The 19,517-nt window shown below is 40.4% G+C and overlaps 2 protein-coding genes across 2 annotated transcripts; both read left to right on the top strand.

Moving 5' to 3' along the window:
• Window positions 1–4,065: 4,065 nt before the first annotated feature.
• On the top strand, window positions 4,066–5,997 carry LOC129720128 (uncharacterized protein K02A2.6-like). The gene has a single exon (XM_055671563.1). The coding sequence runs from the start codon at window positions 4,066–4,068 to the stop codon at window positions 5,995–5,997; it is 1,932 nt and encodes a 643-aa protein (XP_055527538.1).
• Window positions 5,998–6,893: 896 nt separating this feature from the next.
• On the top strand, window positions 6,894–7,520 carry LOC129720129 (uncharacterized protein K02A2.6-like). Its single transcript, XM_055671564.1, has one exon. It carries the CDS (start codon window positions 6,894–6,896, stop codon window positions 7,518–7,520), a length of 627 nt encoding a protein of 208 aa, XP_055527539.1.
• Window positions 7,521–19,517: the final 11,997 nt, after the last annotated feature.

Consider the following 19,517-nt stretch of genomic DNA (forward strand, 5'->3'; position numbering starts at 1 on the left):
AAGACTGTGGCACGTCCAGCAACGTTGCCTCCAATGAAAATTCTACTCAAAGCTGGCGAACTGTTATTAGTTGTATTTTGTGCTGTCTCGGTTCTTACAGTTTGCTATTAATATTTGCAAATTTGCAGCCAAAAAATTCAAATGCAGAACGCGAAAATTGTTCTCTAGTATTTGGTTGATTCTAGTGAAGAAGAAAATGATTTCGCGGAGTAAATGTTTTTATACGCGAATATGAAAAGGATTTTTGGAAAGATTCGGGGCTGCTGTCAGCCTGGAAAAACGGCCATATATTGACCGCCATGACGAGGAAGGTGCCATCCAGCGTTTTAACAATGTTCTTTTTTCTAAAACACCGGTCTATACCGACTATTTACGTCGCCGCTTTCGATTCCGTCGTAGGTTGTTTTTGAAGATTGTAACAGTGGTAGAGAAGAAAAATGGACGGAACGAGAAAATTGCAAATAACATGCCTTCAAAAGTGTCAGCAGCAATAGTCGGTAATACTTTCGAGCAGTTTCGCTAACAGCTTCCAGGTTTATTAGAAAAATGGCATGGTTGACCAATCTTGTGAGGTCATGTGCTTTCTTCGTGTAGTTTGGAGTGCCAACCAAAATGGTCATCTTGAATTTCAAAAAATTAGCTATACAAAATGTCATATTCATGTCTTTGCGAACATGTGCCCCGAAAAAGACACCCTGTTCGCCGTCATGATTCACGCCGACACTCATCTCCTACGACGTGTTCAACCAAGCGAGGCAAAGCGCTTCGTCCTCCGGGGCCGACCAGGACCAACTATGTCCGCATTCTAAACGCTCATTATTTTCGTAATATTATTACGAACATTGCCGGTCCCCCACATTTTTGGGGCCCCCACAAATCGATAAAAAGTTTTCTTCTCTGTCAAAAACGAGATTCATTCATAAGTTCGATTTACAGCAAGAAGATTTGAACAGACCATTTCAATTTGAAACTTTCCTCCATTGTTATTTTTTCGCGAGCGCCAATATCACAACTACATTCATAAGAGTTCACCTTGGATTCTCTTGGAATGACACACATTAACACACCATTCGCGACTTGAAAGAGATTTTCAAGGCTGTTCGCACCTAGGCGAACTCTCATATGCAGCTGGGAGGGAGAAACGAATACTAAACTCACAACAGAGAACACGCACATGCGTCGTTTTTTGATAGTGTGTAACTATCTTCTTGCTGTAACGCATGCATGACTCAAACGAAGTTTTAAGTAATATCAGGAATACAGAATTTGCAATTTTGTCCGTAAAACACAAATTTTTCGAGTATGTGTTTTTTCAATTTGCCGTTGTATAAAAGATCATTCGGAATTTTGAGTTTATATATATTTGCGCCCGCAGATTTTCTAAATTTGACAATTTTGTAAGGGATTTTGTTGAGGGCTCGATTAGAGTCGCTATGAAGAAAATTCATTCCGTTCATTTTCGTCGAGCAATTCATACTGGTGTTGGTACCGGGTGTAGAGTTGAAGACGAAATGTATTAACCTTGACTTTTTATCATCTTGTCCTTATACTACCGTTCTACGCATATTTGTCCCATGTTTCAAATCATGCAAACGAAAAACGATGTTAAAGTTTTACAATACTTTTACGCATTGCGTCAATGTGACAAATGCAATTATGGGCTTGTAACCAGGTTTACCTTGTAATAGATGGTTTTCAATAAATCTAGTTGCAAAAATGCATATAACACTCTTCTTCATAAAAATACCCACTGGGACAATAATGCCGAGAAATTTGCCTTCTAATATGTAATTTCTACGCATATCAGTCCCACCACGTGCATTCGATGTTTCCCAATACAAAGTTCGTACTGGGGGGATACAAGGCTGTTTAACCTTTAACGAAAATGATCACGCTAATCTTGTTGTCTTTATACGCAAGTGATGATAGTCGAGATGAAAGTTTAGTTAATTGAATAAGTATCACATGACTTACCATTAAAAAGGAAAGCTGTTTTTTTAGATTGCCCATTCCTATCATATTCGAACGTTGTTGGGCTTTCACCATTTTGACTAAATGAAATGAAAATCTAAAACCGAAAAAAGTGAAAAATATGTCCAATTTCAAATGCTAATAAATCGGTTAGTATTCGATGGATTTCCTTCGTTCTTGCAGCAATAGATTGGAAAATCTTCTAAGATTCTTCCCAAAAGAAGATAATTGTAATTTTATTATTCACACTATTGTACTATTGAAAATAGTCAAGCCTTGTCAAAACGAAAAATTCGACCTCTGATTGGTCGTTATATGATTGCTTCCCAAGCACGGTCGACAGAATCATATACCTTGCAATTTTAAACATGCTATTTGGCCTATAAATGAGCCTGTTTCAGCCGAAGCCGCTCAAAATAGTTCTAGACAGCGACAACAGCAGTCGTCCTCCCTTAGCAGCAGCACTAGCAGTGCAGTGGATACCAGCGATGGCGGAAAGCGGCCACAGCTGTGGCGTAGCAAAGGATAGCGCACTAGTTGCAGCGGATCTCAGCATCGATAGCGGCTGATGCAGTGAGGCACTTTCATCTCAAAATTTAAAAATTGTCAAGCCCCAACCATGACAAGCAACTTACTATATTATTGAAAATGGTCAATCCTTGTTGAAGCGCAAAATTCGATTACTAGAAAAAATGACTGACACGCAAGCAGCCGGGTTATCTTTCTTGTAAAAGTATTCTACTTCAAACTTGCGGTCGTGGCTTTGCACACAACCCTCCTGTTATTTATGCTCGAAAAGGAAGAGCATTCAGATTACAAACCAGCAAACATTGCTTAGTTATCCCCAACAAAGATATGAACTTACCGCATTTAAATAATCAAGCAAAGTGATTTTCGGTACCGAATTTCTGAAACCCGTAATGTACCCAACGTTGTTAGGAGAAGTCTTTAGTTCTCTGTAGCACTTCCCAAGTTATAAATGTGGGAATTAGTGGTTATTGGGATGAATGAGAATAGAAAAAATCTAGTGGGACAAATATGTGTAGAAAATCGTCGATGGGACAAACAGACTCGATATGGTTTTTCAAGATTTTCGGAACAAACAATGTAATTTAAAAAAGTTTTTGAAAAATATACGTGAAAATAGACTCATTGGTGATAAAAAACGAAAATCGACCAAAAGTAACATGGGACAACTATGCGTAGAACGGCAGTATACCTCTTGTCGTCTGCGCGAACTGCTCGAACTACAGCAAGAGAACGGTTGCCTGTTCAGCTATTGAACGAAGCAGGCAAAAAGGGGGAGAAACATCTAGACATCGGAGTGAACAGTCGATTATTCGTGTCTTTGGCTTTGTCCTTGAGTATATAAATTATAGTTAGAGAAAACCCTACAATTGGCGACGAGGAGTAAATTATAAGGTAATTATTTATCTACTATATTCCAACACATCGAAAATGCGTCAATTCTCGTAGAACTGAGGAAATTGCGTGCTCACAATTTTTACTCGCTAATCGCAAATTAAGCATGGCGAACTTGTGACATGATTTCATCAATTTTAAAGAATGGTTTTGATTGGTAGGTCGGCCATTTTGAAGTTTTTTTTTGGAATCAATGAAATTGAAGCTTGGAAAAATTAACCATGGCAGGGTGTCTGACTTAAATGCCTAATGTGATAAAAAGCAAGAGTTAACCGTGGTAGGGTGCCCGGTAAGATTTTTCTTGGGACATGCAAGCAGGAGCATTAAACCGTGGTAGGGTACCTGGTTAAGATTCTTTGCGTCTAGAGAAGTTAGACAAATGAGTCGTGGTAGGGTGCCCGGTTGGGATCTGGTAAAAGATAATTAGTGAATTAAACCGTGGTGACCTCCGGTTAGGTTTTTTTGTCTAGTGGGGCTAGACAAGTGAGCCGTGAAAGAGAACCGACCAGAATATTGCTAAAGATTACAAGAAAATTATACCGATCGGGAGACCGGTTACAATGTATTATCTAGAGGGACTAGACCAGTTCAAAAAACTTGAGTTTTATTCATAACGAGTACCGTGCATTCTTTTCGTGTCTTGTTTAGATGGAAGAAAGCCGGCCAATCCCAATGTTTAGATGTGAAGAGATCGAGAGTGGAAAACTTGCCAAAGAGTGGCAGGCATGGAAAAATTCACTGAAATATTTTTTTGAAGCCAGCCAAGTGTCTAACCAAAAGATCATGCGGTCGAAGATGCTGCACTTGGGAGGACCGCAGCTACAGAAAGTATTCAGCTCTCTCGAAGGAACCGATGATTTTCCTTCGGTGGTTCTGGAAAAGCGCTGGTACGACCTGGCGATAGAACGTTTGGACGCATACTTCAAACCGCGCCGACAGGATGTTTTGGAGAGGCACAGACTTCGATGTATGAAACAGGGACCTAACGAACGTTTCTCCCATTATGTTCTACGATTGCGCCAGCAGCCAAGGGATTGTGGCCTGGAAAAATCCACAGCAGAGGTGAGAGCTATAATGGAGGAGATCATGTTGGTCGACGTGATTGTCGAAGGCTGTACTTCGCAAAAATTAAGGCGTAAAATTTTGGAGAAGGATCAATCTCTTAGCGATATCGAGGCACTCGGAGAATCTCTAAAAAGTTTTCGAATCCAGGAGCAGGAACTTAAGGCTGGCAAAGCTCTCATTGAATCCGGATTCGGAGAAGTCAACAAGGTGCAGAGAGTGGTTAATACCCGGAAAGAACGCAGAGAGAATCGAATCATGAGCCGGTTTCCAACAGCTTCCTCTTTCTTGAACAAACAGATGAGGGTTTGTTTTAATTGCGGTTTGGAAGGTCACTTTTCAAAGTATCCTCTATGCCCGGCGAGAAATAAAACTTGTCGTCGATGCAAAAAAGTGGGACATTTTGAATCCGTCTGCCGTAAACGTCCAGCAGAACATCCGGTATCAACTCCAGCGACGAAAGTTCACGTAGTAGAAGAAATGGAGGAAGATGTATCAAAAACGCCGCGCCCAGAATCGCAGCCGGGGTGTTGTCGAACGGCGGCTGAAAAGAAAGTATACTACACTTTCTATACAGGAAGCGACAAAAATGTATTCTCTTGCGTAATTGGTGGAGTGAACGTAGAAGTATTCATCGATTCTGGATCAGACGTGAATCTGATCACATCGGAAACTTGGGAGAAATTAAAAGCAGAGCAGGTTGTTATAACCAAATGCGAACGCGGAAGCAGCAAAGTTTTTAGAGCATACGCTTCAAAGGTGCCAATTAATATTTTGGGATCCTTCCAAGCTTTAATCCGGATTGGAGAACGATCGCTGGGAGCGGAATTTCTTGTGGTAAAGAACGGTCAGCGAAACCTGCTAGGCGACACTACCTCGAAGCAGCTAGGCATCCTTAAGATCGGCCTGGAGGTGAACGAAGTAAAGAATAATATGAACGAAGACGCTCCATTCTCGAAGATAACCAACAAAATGATTCGTCTTTCGATGGTTCCAACAGTCACCCCAGTATTTCAGCCATTACGGCGTATCCCAATGCCTCTGGAGGGAGCCGTCAATGAAAAGCTTGATGAGTTGCTCCGGAAAGACATAATCGAACCAAAAGAAGGCCCCGCTACCTGGGTATCGCCGTTGATGGTTGCTAACAAGGCAAATGGTTCTATTCGACTATGCGTTGATTTACGCCGAGTAAATCAAGCGGTTATTCGTGAACGGCACCCCATGCCTGTCATTGATGATGTTCTGGCTAAAATCGGGAAAGGAAAAGTTTGGAGCATCCTGGACGTTAAAGATGCATTTTTTCTGTTGGAATTAGAAGAAGAATCGCGTGACATCGTTACCTTCATAACACACCGCGGGCTGTATCGCTTCAAGCGGATACCGTTCGGGCTTGTATCCGCTCCCGAGACATTTCAGCGAACGATGGACGAGATCCTGGCTAATTGCGAAGGCACATATTGGTACCTGGACGATGTCGGGGTAGAAGGAAGTACTGTTGAAGAACATGATTGGAGGCTCAACAAGGTATGTTATGATAAATGAACGAAATAAATCATTGAATGGTTAAACTAATATCGCTTTATTTGTTGTGCTATTCTTTATCTGAGGATCTAGGTTCTTAAGAAGCTTAAGGATAGAGGAGTAGTTTTCAATTGGGATAAATGCAGGATACGGGTAACAGATTTTGAATTTCTTGGATATCACATCAACACACAAGGGGTCATGCCTTCTGATGCTAAACGGGATGCGATTATGACGTTTCGTCAGCCGTTAAATGAAGGTGAAGTTAAGAGTTTTTTGGGACTTGCCAACTACATGGGGAAGTTCATACCAGACTTGGCGGCCGTAGATGAGCCGCTCAGGCGACTCACACAGAAAGGTGTCAAGTTTAATTGGAGTGAAAAAGAGGAAATGGCGTTTTGTGCTATAAAGCAAAGATTGGCAGAAGCTCAGAGGCTAGGGTTTTACAAGTTGGAAGATCGGACATCTGTTGTTGCCGATGCAAGTCCACATGATCTCGGTGCTGTTCTCATTCAGACAGATTCTAAAGGAAGTTCACGAGTTATCTGATGCTGAGTCGCTGACAAACACTGAAAGAAGGTTGTGCCAGACAGAAAAAGAAACACTGGCGTTAGTGTGGGCTGTGGAGAGGTTCCACATTTACTTGATCGGTAAAGTGTTCAATCTGCTAACAGATTGCAAAGCTCTGACCTTTCTCTTCACTCCCGTCTCCCGACCATGCACACGCATTGAGCGATGGGTGTTACGCTTGCAGAGTATTCAGTACAACATCATGCATATTTCAGGACGAAACAATATTGCCGATGTTTTATCTCGTTTATCGACCTTCCTTCCAACACCGTTTGACGAGACTGAAGAGCGAGGTAGTTACAGCCACTGTGAAAACGGTTGCTCTAAAATGGGGTGAAATAGTAGAAATGAGCCGAGATGACCCTGAGATCATGGAGGTTAAGGAAGCATTGGAATCAGGTATGGTTGCAAACATACCGTTACCATACAAAACCATCGCTTCAGAGTTGGGAATTGTCAACAACGTCCTTTTGCGGGGAGACCGGATCGTGGTGCCAACGAGTCTTCGACAAAGAATCCTGGAGCTAGCCCATGAAGGACACCCAGGTGTGAGGATTATGAAGACCCATCTCAGAGGAAATGTATGGTGGCCAAAAATGGACATGGACGTCGAGCGGTTTGTTAAAGCGTGTCGGGGATGTGCCTTAGTGTCGGCACCAAGTGCACCAGAACCAATGACAAGAAAAGAACCTCCAGCGAGAGTTTGGGAGCACATTGCGGTGGATTTTCTGGGCCCACTTCCAAATGGAGAGAATTTATTGGTTTGCGTAGACTATTACAGTAGATATTTGGAAATAGTTGTAATGCAAAATATATCTACATATGATATGATTGTGGAACTTCTAACCATTTTTGCTCGATACGGAGCCCCCGAAGTTCTTCGTGCTGACAATGGCCCACAGTTTTCTTCAGACGAGTTTAAGTGTTTTTGTGACGAGTTTGATATTCGCCTGGAAAGCACCATACCTTACTGACCTCAGATGAATGGAGAGGTGGAACGGCAGAACCGATCCATCCTGAAGCGGTTGCGAATAGCTCAAGAGCTAGACAGGGATTGGAAGATGGAATTACGTAAATATTTAATTCTGTATCACTCATCAAGTCACACGACAACCGGAAAGGCTCCAGCTGAGCTGATGCTTGGCCGCAAAATACGGACCAAACTTTCCTATGTCCCTGCTACAACGATGGAGTCTGAAGAAATGAGAGATCGCGATAGATTTGAGAAGGAAAAAGGGAAGATATATGCAGATAATCGACGAAGAGCAAGGCCGAGTACTATAGAAGTTGGAGACTGCGTGCTGGCAAAACGGATAAAGAAGGATAACAAACTGAGCTCTGACTTCTCTCCCGAAGAATTTAGTGTAGTTCAGAGGAAAAATACTGACGTCGTATTTTTCCAACTGTGTCATGCCATTTGGCTAATATCCTCAAAGGCTGTAAATCATTTTCGGCGACTTATTCCATTTCTTCACGCCTTTACTTCAGTATACTCTCTTCCGTTTGGTTCTGCTTATTGATTCCCGTCAATAAAATCATTCATCTTTTTCGGCGACTTTTCGTATTTCTTCACGCCTATATTTTACTTCCTCGTTACTTTTTCATACCGCTTCAGGTGCTTGCTATTATAACTTATGCCATCCAATATCGTATTCCATTAAATATATTCTGTCCGTTAACCTTGAAAGCATAGTTTAAGTTCAAATAATCAGTCATAATAACGCTTAAGCCGGTTATTATGAACTTTTTCTAAACGATTGCCGTTTCTAATTACTGTGGTCATTTCGCTTGGAATGTCCACTACTTCATATGGTCCCCTCCATATGTTCTGAAGCTTTTGGCCTGCACCAGTCGCTACGGCCACCACTAATACTTGTTCACCCCACATGGGTTTGTAATCATTAGATGATCTGTCGTAAATTTGTTTGCGGTTCTCTTTACTCCTTTTCAGGTTGGCTTGTGCGTTTGTATGTAAATCGTAAAATATTTTCTTCATTTCATGTGTGTATGCGTCATATGTCATCTTTTCCACTCCGTTCCGCTTATAGATTGAAGTCGGGATTCGAGCTATCCGCCCGTACAATAATTCGAACGGCGTATACTCTGTGGACGAGTTTACTAATGTATTATATTCAAACGTGAAAAACGGTAACAACTCGTCCCATGTGTGCGGCTTTCCGCCAATAAATTGTCTCAAATACGTTTTTAACTCGCGGTTCGATCTCTCTACCAAGTTAGCTTGTGGATGATACGGGCTAGTAGTAATTTTCTTGATCTTTAAAATTTTGCACACCTCTTTCATCAGTGAGCTCACAAAATTTGCGCCGTTGTCTGTGACTAGTTCCAACGGGGCACCGAGTTTACAAATATAATTTTCTACGAAGGTCTTGGCTACCGTCTGGCTTTCTTGATTCTCCATTGGAGCGACAATTAGGTATCTCGTCAAGTCATCTTGCATGACTAGACCATAACGGTTTCCCATATCGGACTCAGGTAACACCACGATATCCATGTATAATTTCTCAAATGGCTCCGATGCGGTCGTGGTGATCTGCATCGGTATCTTGTTTGATCTTCCAATTTTGTTCTTTTGGCAAGAATCACACTGCCGAACGTAGTTCTCGATATCCCGTTTCATCGTAGCCCACGTAAAAAGTGTGCCAATACTATGAAACCACCTACTTTTTTGTCTTTAAATTTGAGTACACCATCCTCGACGTAATCTTTTAGTCCTTGTGACAGCTGATACAGTGTCTGAAGTTCTCTGTACGCCGTCCGACTGTTCAAAATGACAAGACGAGCTTCGATATTCCTCTCGTCCAATATTCTCTTCGAGACTTCCACCGTCTCACTTGGTATCAGGTCATTTGATAATGCCTGTGAAAAGTCATCATATGAAATGTTGACGAGTTGTTGCTCATCCTCGTCCTCAGCGATGTCCGCAATGTCTATGGCGCTCAAATCTTGTATTGTGCCGTTCAAATCATCCGAAGCGTTCTTCTGCTGCTCTAGCAGGCGTTTCTGCTGGCGCGTAATCATGGCTATCTGCCTGTGGGGTGAACTTACTTGCCCCTGACACGTCCCATCTGACAAACGTGACAAAAAATCGGCGACTATATTTTCGCTACCTTGTTTATACCTGATGCTGCATTCCAAACCCTGCAACTTTAGTCTCAATCTTGTCAGCGTTGGAGATGTCTCTTTGAGCCTCCAAATCGCTCTAAGTGGTTTGTGGTCCGTGTAAACGATAAACTTTTGACCAAAAATGTAATGTTTGAAATATTCTATGGCCCATACAATCGCCAATAGTTCCTTTTCTATGATATGATATCTGGTCTCTGCACCTACAAGTGCACGACTCGCGAACGCGATCGGCCGGTGCATGGATTTTTCATTCGACAGGACGGCTCCAATAGCATAATTGCTAGCGTCTGTCGTAATAACAAAAGTGTCTTGATAATCTGGCCGGACTAAAACTGGCTCTGTAATCAGCGCGTTTCTAAGGAATTCGAACGCTTCCTGACATTCTTTTCCCCACACAAATTTAGCGTCTTTCTTCAACAAATCATTCAGCGGCTTGGCTTCTCCGCGATGTTGGGGATAAACTTCCCGTAAAAATTTACTGTTCCCAAAAATGACCTTAAACCTTTCACGTTTGTGGGTGGCTTATGGCTCTGAATGGCCTTAATATTTGCATTGGTGGGTTTTATGCCTTCTTCACTAACGACATGACCCAAATACTCCAGTTCCTTTTTCAAAAACTGACACTTAGACGGTTCTATTTTTAAGTTATGTTTACGCAAAGCTTGTAATACTTTTCGCAAGCTATCATTATGGTCGGTGATAGTGTCACCGAAAACTATAATATCATCGAGGTAGACAAATGCTTTCACATCCCCTATCTCAAAAAGAACAGTATTCATAAGTTTTTGGAATGTTGAGGGACAGTTCTTCAACCCCATCGGCATTCGTGTAAATAAATTCGAAGTGGCCTTTGGGAGTGGAAAAAGCCGTTTTTAGCCGCATCTCGGCGGTCGATCGGGACTTGATAGAAACCCGATTTTAAATCAATTGAGGAGAAATATTTTGCTCCTCCAACATTGTCCAATATCTCATTTATAAGAGGTATTGGGTATACAAACGGCTTGGTAACTTCGTTCAATGATCTAAAGTCCACCACAATTCTGTATCTTTTATTACCGTCAGCATCCGGTTTCTTTGGTACACATAACACCGGTGCATTCCAGGGACTAGTGCTGGGTCTAATAATACCCTGCGCCCTCATTTCATCGGTTTCCTTATTAATGTGCCGTTTCGTGGCCTCCGGAAATCTATATTGCCGCTTATTGATAGGCACCTCCGATGAAGTTTCTATCGTATGTACGGCGGCGTCAGTAGTGGTTAACCTGTCGCCTTCGAAAAAGAAAATATCTGCATAGCTTTCAACTATATTCTTTACTGTCTTGAATTCCCTCTCAGGCAAGTGCGCCAAATTTAACACTTGCCGTAGTTTTTCAATTCTTGCAATACCTTTTGACTCTGGTGTCAGCTTGTGCTCCAACAAGTCATAGTCAAGCCTCGAGTCTAGGTCCAACTCGGGCATTATAGTATTCTTCGAGTCAAGAAAATTGTTCTTCGGCTCTTCATTTCGATATGTTTGGTGCTCTCTATTTATTTCGTTTTTGTCTACGTCAGCCTCATTGCGGGCTGTGTTGCTAGTATCTCGCAACTCGTTCTGCACCATAACTCTATTTCTGGCAGCCACATAAACATGACGACTAAGGACTTCGTCTTTGGGCATACTCCACGGACTCAAGTCCGGACGACTTCTGTTTCCGTGTTTTTTGAACACTATGTAATCAAAATTATTTCCTATTTGAAGCGTATGCTTTTTTAAGAATTCTGCTCCGATTAATCCGTCGCTTGGCAAATTTTCTAATATATGAAATTGCGTCGGGATCGAAAAGTCTCCGACTATTAAATCCAACATAATTGTACCTGAGGTTCGCACAATGTCTTGGCCGATACCTCCAAAAGTGGTTACATCCTGTGTATTTACCGGTACATTCAAAAGATTCACAATGCGTGCATTAATTATATTCGCACATGCACCTGTATCTAAGATCAGGTTCAACGTAAATTTGACATTCTGCTTAGCCAGTAGGGTTAACATTAAGTGCCCTCTGACATCGTAATATACTCGCTTAGCCACACAAGCACTGTTGTCTCTTATGTGATTGCATGCGGTCCTCCAATCGGTTATTTCTATATTGCTGGGCTCATCGGTACATCTTCGCCAGTCAACATCTTCGCAAATTTCTGCTAAATCCTCGTTAAAATATTCCTGTGCAACAGGATCCAAAATACCTCCTTTTTGAAAATTACTACTTCTTTCATTAATGTTGGCTACCATAAGCATTTTCTGAGGCATCCGGGTATACGAATTCCTGTACCTCCTATCAGTTGGTCCATTTTGACCATAATAATTATAATTCCAACCATGGGCGTAGTTCCCTTGGCTCCGTCGGTATGATCGCGCTGTGCGATAATTGTATTTGGATCGATTACCGTCGCTAGATCCACATATATTCTTATAATTGTTTTGCTTGTAAATTATTCTATCTCTATTTTTGTAATTATAATCTTCATTTCATCTTAGACGGCTGTTGCTATAATCAGCGTCTTTGTGATTAATTGTAAAAATATTTCTGCTACTTTTAAATTGTCTAAGTGCATCGCGCTGTCTTTCGACCAATTCTAGGCCCTGAATTCTATTTTCTATTTCCGAGATATGATTACGCTCATGGTAGTAATCCTCTAAGTCGTCTAGCAGCTCTTCTAACTTAAATGCTCGTTTACCTTGAGCAGCTTCTTTCAATGCAGTGTCACACAAACCCGCCATAAAATGTAATCGAAGACTAACTATCATGCATGACTTCGTACAATTAGTTTCGTAGGAGTCGATTTGCTCATTAATTTTCAATATCCTATTTTTTATAATCAGGCAGGGTCACATTCGCTTCCTGTTTCAATGTTTCTACTTGATTTATAACTGCCTCGATGCGTATAATATCCCCAAATTCCTTTAATAAATTCTGCTTAACCTGTGGCCAAGCATTTGCGTTAATTCTATGTATTGCGGCAGCAGCTCTGCCTTTTAGTTATAATAGAATAATATAAACTAGTGGAGCGTGTGATACTCCTTCTGGTATCTCCCGAGCAAAATGCTCGATATGATAAACGAATTGATGCTTACAAAATACGACCTTAGCCGTGGCTGGCACAGCTGATCGCAATAACACTGCAAAATTCATAAACAGAGACAGCGTACCCGACAATTAGTACAACTGACTAACTTTTGTATGCAACGTGTGAGCGCGCAATTCGTAGTTACCGCTCTCACGCTCTTTCTTGGACATTAATGAAATGCGACTTTGCCCCTTTATATTTGCTAACGATGACGTAGCCACCCGTGTGCTAAAACTCTCTCTTAGAATAATTAAGGTGAGTTCCATGTGCGCAACTCTGCGAGTATCTGTTTGCGTTCTTAAATTCGATTTGCTAGCGCCCGTTTGCTTCCCGCTCTGCCACTTTAATTATTTTGTTGGGCAAATGAACGAAAATCGCTTGCGTGTCGCTTGTTGTCGTGCCGAGAGTTTTATTGCTAGCCGTTTGAGAAATAAAATCACCCGCGCAGCAGCGGCGCGAATTGATTGTTTATACAAATTGGCCTCTCGACCCAAGTAGATGTGATAACCTGTAAATCGTTATAATTACGAACCACTGAAGAATTGTTACGATTGTAGTTCGCCTAATGTAGTCTCCATGGTCATTTATGTCTCCTAATGTGATCTCTCCGTCGTTCTCTTCTATCGTCAATAGCTCCTAAATGGCTTTATATTTGGTAGTTTTTTGTTCTATCAGTTTAAAAAAAAAATCAATAGATGTTAATTCACAAATTTTACTGCGTCGAACGATACAAAAAAAACTCTTCCGTTAAAATTTCAGCTGCAATATTTAAACATAAATTTTTCTTACTATGTGCTTCTCACCCGAATATCCTTGGTATAGGGCCGGCCATTGTCGTGGACATCTCTACTTCAATTTCCACTACGTAACTTCGGCACCTTCTTAATACGATAATTCACAGTTGTCTGGCTATTCCAATATCTCTTGCTGTTCCAATAGAGGCCGTAGAGGTGTTAATAAGTCACTTACTGCATGTGTTTCTTTTTTTTTCCCGGCCGTTATCATTAACTGGCTAATTGCGAGATTTGGTTCCGTTTTTTTTTCTTTGGTCTTCTTCACCTAAGACATAAAAAACACAATAGGGTACTTTTAGTTTTTTCCGTTCTTTTAACACTTATTGAAAGACGGAGTTAGAATTAATTACTTGCAAAAACACTGTAATTGTTCACCGTTTTATCAAACCGACAGAACCGAAAACCGTATGCGCATTCAACAAACCGTTCAAAACACAGAAAATGCTCACTTGATACTTATTTAAATCAGTTCTCGGCGTGGGACGACCGCTTGTCACCAAATGCGTTAATCACGAATGTCCTTGCAGGGTTCTTTTCCTGAACCGCCTGTCACCAAATGTGTGTACTCCTATCCTCACGATTTTCTAGTTCAGTTCTGGATGATGAAAATACAAAACGCGCAATGCGCAGCACTTCAGCGACAAAATAGTTGCGCTTTCACTTAATTTTCTGCTACCCTCACGATTTTCTAATTGAATTTTTACGTCCACTCGGTCTTTATATCCACTCAGTCAGAACTGGCGTTTGTTTTTCTTTAGCTGTCACCACATGTGTAGGTATACCTATATCCTGGGTATAACCTACTAGGACTTTCTCCAGAAAACCCTGTACGTGCCGTCGGCACGGAATTACAACTCGAGACTTGAGCGGTAGATTCAACTTACTTTATTTACACAAAAGCTTAAATAGTACCCTACAGGTAACTCAGAGCGAAAGGCTTTTCCCCTTCGATCCGGTCACCACATACCTAGCTGTTCTATACTGGCTTATGGCATTTCTTGGCCTGTCTCTTTCTCGTGCTTGACTTTTAGTACATTTTGGGCATTCTGATTGAGAGCGCCATAACATGTGTTTTCAACCACGTGCGCTAGCGTGAGCGCTAAGAACCCGCGCGTGAGCATGGGCGACGCTGAGCGACGCTACCGTTTGTCGAGTTCTTTTTGTTTATTCAATGCCTCGGTAGCTTTAGTGACTATTCATCGCGGAAGACAAAGTGCTTTCGCCAACGCTTGCATAGCAGAACCGTTCACGGTCTTTCTTCAAGATTTTTCCGGTTTTCTTTACAAATGGTCTTGTTTTGGAGGACAACGGCAGACGGCCGTGTCCCGCTTTTACACTCTACCTGTTTTCATTTCATTCAACAGAAGGCTTACTGTCTTTCGGACTAAGCTAAAAATGCACCGTATGACAAAACTCTGCGTGACGGAACATAAAGTATTTTCTGCGCGGGGTGTGACGTCACAAGTCTTCTAAAAAATCATACAGACAGGTATAATGAGTTTGTATTTTTAGCTTAAAGACAGGTTTATTATAAATTGAATATCTTGAAAAACCCCAATTCTGAAAAATCTATGTATTTTGAAAACAACAAAGAGTTACCTAAACATTGATTTGGGCTTGGATAATCAAAAAACAAAAAAAGTTAAAACTTAGAAAAAAAAATTTTTTTTCAGATTTTTTACAGTGTAGGTATATTTTATCAAAAAAGAAAAAAAATACCATCCACAACTTTTTCAAAGACACTATACCGATAAAATCAACCCAACTTGGCCCTAAAAATATTTGTTATTCTCAAAAAATAGTGGGCGATCTTACCCCGCTGGTGGGCGGGCTTACCCCGCATGAAAAAGATCTGAACATTTTTAGTGAATTTTTAAAATTGAAAAAAAAAAGCTGGAAAATAAACAAAAAATTTTCAGGTCTTATTTTTAAATGCGGGTATTGAATAGAAGAACCTCTTAGCGAAGAAAACATGAAATTGCAGCCGCAACTTTTTTTTTATAAACAGAATTGCTTAAGGGGGCGGTCTTACCCCGCTTACCCCTATAGTTTTAAATAGTCTTTGAATTTCTTTTCGGTCCATAACTTTTGAGCCACATATCAAATTGTTATGAAGTTTGTTATTTGTAAGTTTGAGAGATGACTCGTTCGTATGACACTAGTTATGTTCAAATATGTCATGTAATCTTTGAGATAATAGACTTTATTATTAACAATTTAATACATAACGGTTGGTTATGTTCGAATTGGTTATGTTCAAATGAAATGGGAACGTAGAGTGAAGCAAAACTTTGAAGCCACGTGTTCAATCATAATTCATCAGTTAACCCTTAACTAGCTCACTCATCTGATAATAATATTGATCAAATCGGTTGTGTAGTTTTTGAGATAATGAAGTTTCGTGATTTTCACATTTCGGTACATTACAGACGAAGTTACAGTCCGATTACAGCAAAATTCAATAGGGTGTTATGAGGCAGCTAGACTTATTAATTGACACTAACTTTGTGGAAATCGGGTTAGCCATCTCTGAGAAAAGTAAGTTAGTTCAAGTAGTCTTCGGGATATGTTCCTTTTCATAGCTGGATTTCACATTTTTAAACATAACAGGCAAAGTAATAGTCCGATTGCAAAACAAATCAATAGGGTCTTATGGGGCAACTAGAGCTTCCATTTGAGACTAATTTTATGAAAATCGGTTCAGCCATCTCTGAGAAACATGAGTGAGATTAAACAGTCTTCAGAACACGTTTCTTTTAATAACTGTTGAACCACAAGTTCAATCTTTATTAAATTCAAAAGTTAAGGGTATTTCAGGTAGCCCGTTCATTTGAAACTAAGTTTGTTCAAATCGGTCGAGTAGTTTTCGAGATAATGATGTTTCATGATTTTTACATTTAGGTATATAACCTCTAAACTAAAAATCCTATTACAATAAAACTTAATAGGGTCTTATGGGACAATAAGACCTTACTTTACGAACTAATTTCATTTTTTGTCATATTGACTTACATTTAAAGTTTAGTAAAGCGGGCAATGTATGTAGTTTCGCGGGAATGCGAAGACGCACAACGGAGCTCTTCCGTGATACGCCTTCCATGGGAGTTGACCACCAACTGACGTGTCTCATCGCTTGCGCCGCTATAGATATAATAAGTCATTATACATAGTGTGCGTAAAGAGACCACTCTCTCAGTTGACAGAAATAAACTTCCACAGGGCAGTGTGTGCAGTTTCATCGCGGCGTGCTGAGATGCGGGAACACAATAATAGAGGGTGATTCGACATTGGTCTTAGGAAGTTACCCTTACCTAGTAGTTTAATTGGCCAAAACACCTTGCCAGAGACAACGGAGATTGCGGGTTCGAGTCCCGTCTGGACGAGGGAAAAAGGCAAAGTAATAGTCCGATTGCAAAACAAATCAATAGGGTCTTATGAGGTAACAAGACCTTCCATTTGACACTGATTTTATGGAAATCGGTCCAGCCATCTCTGAGAAACATGAGTGAGATTAAACAGAACACGTTACTTTTCTTAACTTTTGAACTAGAAGTTCAATGTTCATGAAATTCAAAAGTTAAGGGTATTTCAGGTAGCCCGCGTCATTTGGTACCAATTTTGTTCGAATCGGTTGTGTGGTTTTTGAGATAATGATGTTTCATGATTTTTACATTTTTATACATAACCTCTAAACTAAAAATCCGATTACATTGAAATTTAATAGATTCTCATGGGGCAGCTAGACCTTTCATTTGCAATTAATTCATGAAAATCAGTCCAGCCATCTCTGAGAAAAGTGAGTGAGAATAAAAATCTGCACATACACACACACACATTACTTACTTTTACTTTACTTTTGAGGCGACAGACCGATTATCGATCCAGTGCCGAATCCAGAATACGTCGCCATGTCCCTCGGTCTTGGGCTGCTATCCTCCAATCGCCCCTAACACCTATTTCGCGTGCATCCTCGTCGACAGCACATATCCAACGAGTGCGGGGTCTACCCCGAAGTCAACGACCTCTATCGGGCTTCCTGCTAAACATAGCCTTCGCTTGACGCTCATCCGGCATTCTCGGTACATGTCCAGCCCACTGAAGCCTGCCGTGTTTTATCCGCTTGATTGTATGCCTGGTACACTTCATGGTTCATGCGTCTGCGCCAAACACCATTTTCTAGTTTGCCGCCAAGGATTGAACGCAAAATCCTACGCCCAAAAACACCAAGAGCTCGCCGATCAGCCTCTTTCAGCGTCCATGATCCATGGCAGTAGAGAGCTATCGGAAGAATCAGTGTTTTATAGAGTGCAAGTTTAGTACGGATTTGCAGACACACACACATACACACACATACAGAAAATGCTCAGCTCGTCGAGCTGAGTCGAGTGGTATATGCCATTCGGCCCTTTGAAGCACTTTTATATCTTCGGTTTTGCAAGTGATTGCTATAACTTTCTAGAAGAAAGACAAAACGGTTTTGTTTTGTATTGGGGCCCCCACCTAAAACTGGGCCCCGGCCCCCACCATCGTAAATCCGGCTCTGATTACGAACATTCACTGTCGAGCACAACAAAAATACTACAAGGTATACAGCCCTAGGATTGTATGAAATGGTGACGTGGGACTAAACGCTGTAATTACTGTAAATACAGATAGAATTAATTCGTTTGTTCAGTAATTTACGTATTTTAATTCTCAGCCTCCCCCTCCTTTTTCAGAAATATATTTACCAACACTCGTATAAACTTCATTAACACTTGGTGATATTGTGTCTGTAGTGTTTTTTAATGTGCAAACAACATTTAACAATTACAGTTTAAAAGAATAATTTCTGTTTTTCGCTTCTGTTTAATTTACCAACAATTACATTCACTGTATTACGAAGACAGCTAATATACGTATGTAATATTATTTGTAAAGTTAAAAATTAAAAAATATCATCTAACAATGTTGAAATGTAAAAAAAATATTCTGAATAGATCTTGGAAAAAAAATCACAAGCACTCGCCAGGTCTTACTCTTCTATAAATTAACATTTTTAGGAACGTACTTGTTCGATATTATGTCGGTCACGATTATTTGGTGAATATCGAAGATTAAATTAAATAAAAATAACTTAAACCCGTTGCAAAAATGTTCATTTCTTGTTGAGTAATTTATGGTTTTCAGGGCAACCATATTTATGAGATTTACTTTCAGTTACCATCAGTATCAGCATTGCAGTTTTGACTGGCGGAGCTCTCCTCCACATATACTCTACGGTTCTGTTACTTTTACCAGCATGTTTTCTTTCAAGACATCAGTTTTTATCACACTCTAACAGCAGGTTTAGGAATTGTTCAAGAAAAGGGGTTGTTTCAAACTTTTTGAAAAACTTTTATCTTCGAGACATCAAATTATTCTATGATCATGGAAGCAAACAAAAACGGACCAATTGGGACGGGGAGGCTCTGTCATTTTTTTTTTTTGGATATTGATTCAGAGAATTTCTCAGGGATTTTATTAATAGAGGGGATGTTTTGTGATGAATTTATTATTTACTAATATTTATTCAGAATTTTTATTGTGTGTTCTGCCCCAAAGGGTGACATATCAACACTATCACATATATTTTAAATTTTATTTCATTAAAAGATTGTAATTGCTTCCGCAGTTAAGTGAATGTAATTGAAGAAAAATTGTAAACCTACTTGTCAAGAAAAAAAAGGAATTTAAAATTAAACCTTAATGTAATCTTACTATAAAGTGAGCTAGTCGTTGTAATTGAGGATTGCAACGATTTTTGTCGGAACCTATTGATAATTTGGTTTGACATATTTTCTAATGTTTCCCCGTCAGTAAGCCTGTGTAGTTCATTCGTGCTAAACCAGCTAGGACGCTTCAATATCATTTCCAGAAGTTGTCCAGATGGGGACTGCATATAACATT

The sequence above is a fragment of the Wyeomyia smithii genome, chromosome 2 (assembly GCF_029784165.1).
Source record: "Wyeomyia smithii strain HCP4-BCI-WySm-NY-G18 chromosome 2, ASM2978416v1, whole genome shotgun sequence".
NCBI lineage: Eukaryota > Metazoa > Arthropoda > Insecta > Diptera > Culicidae > Wyeomyia > Wyeomyia smithii.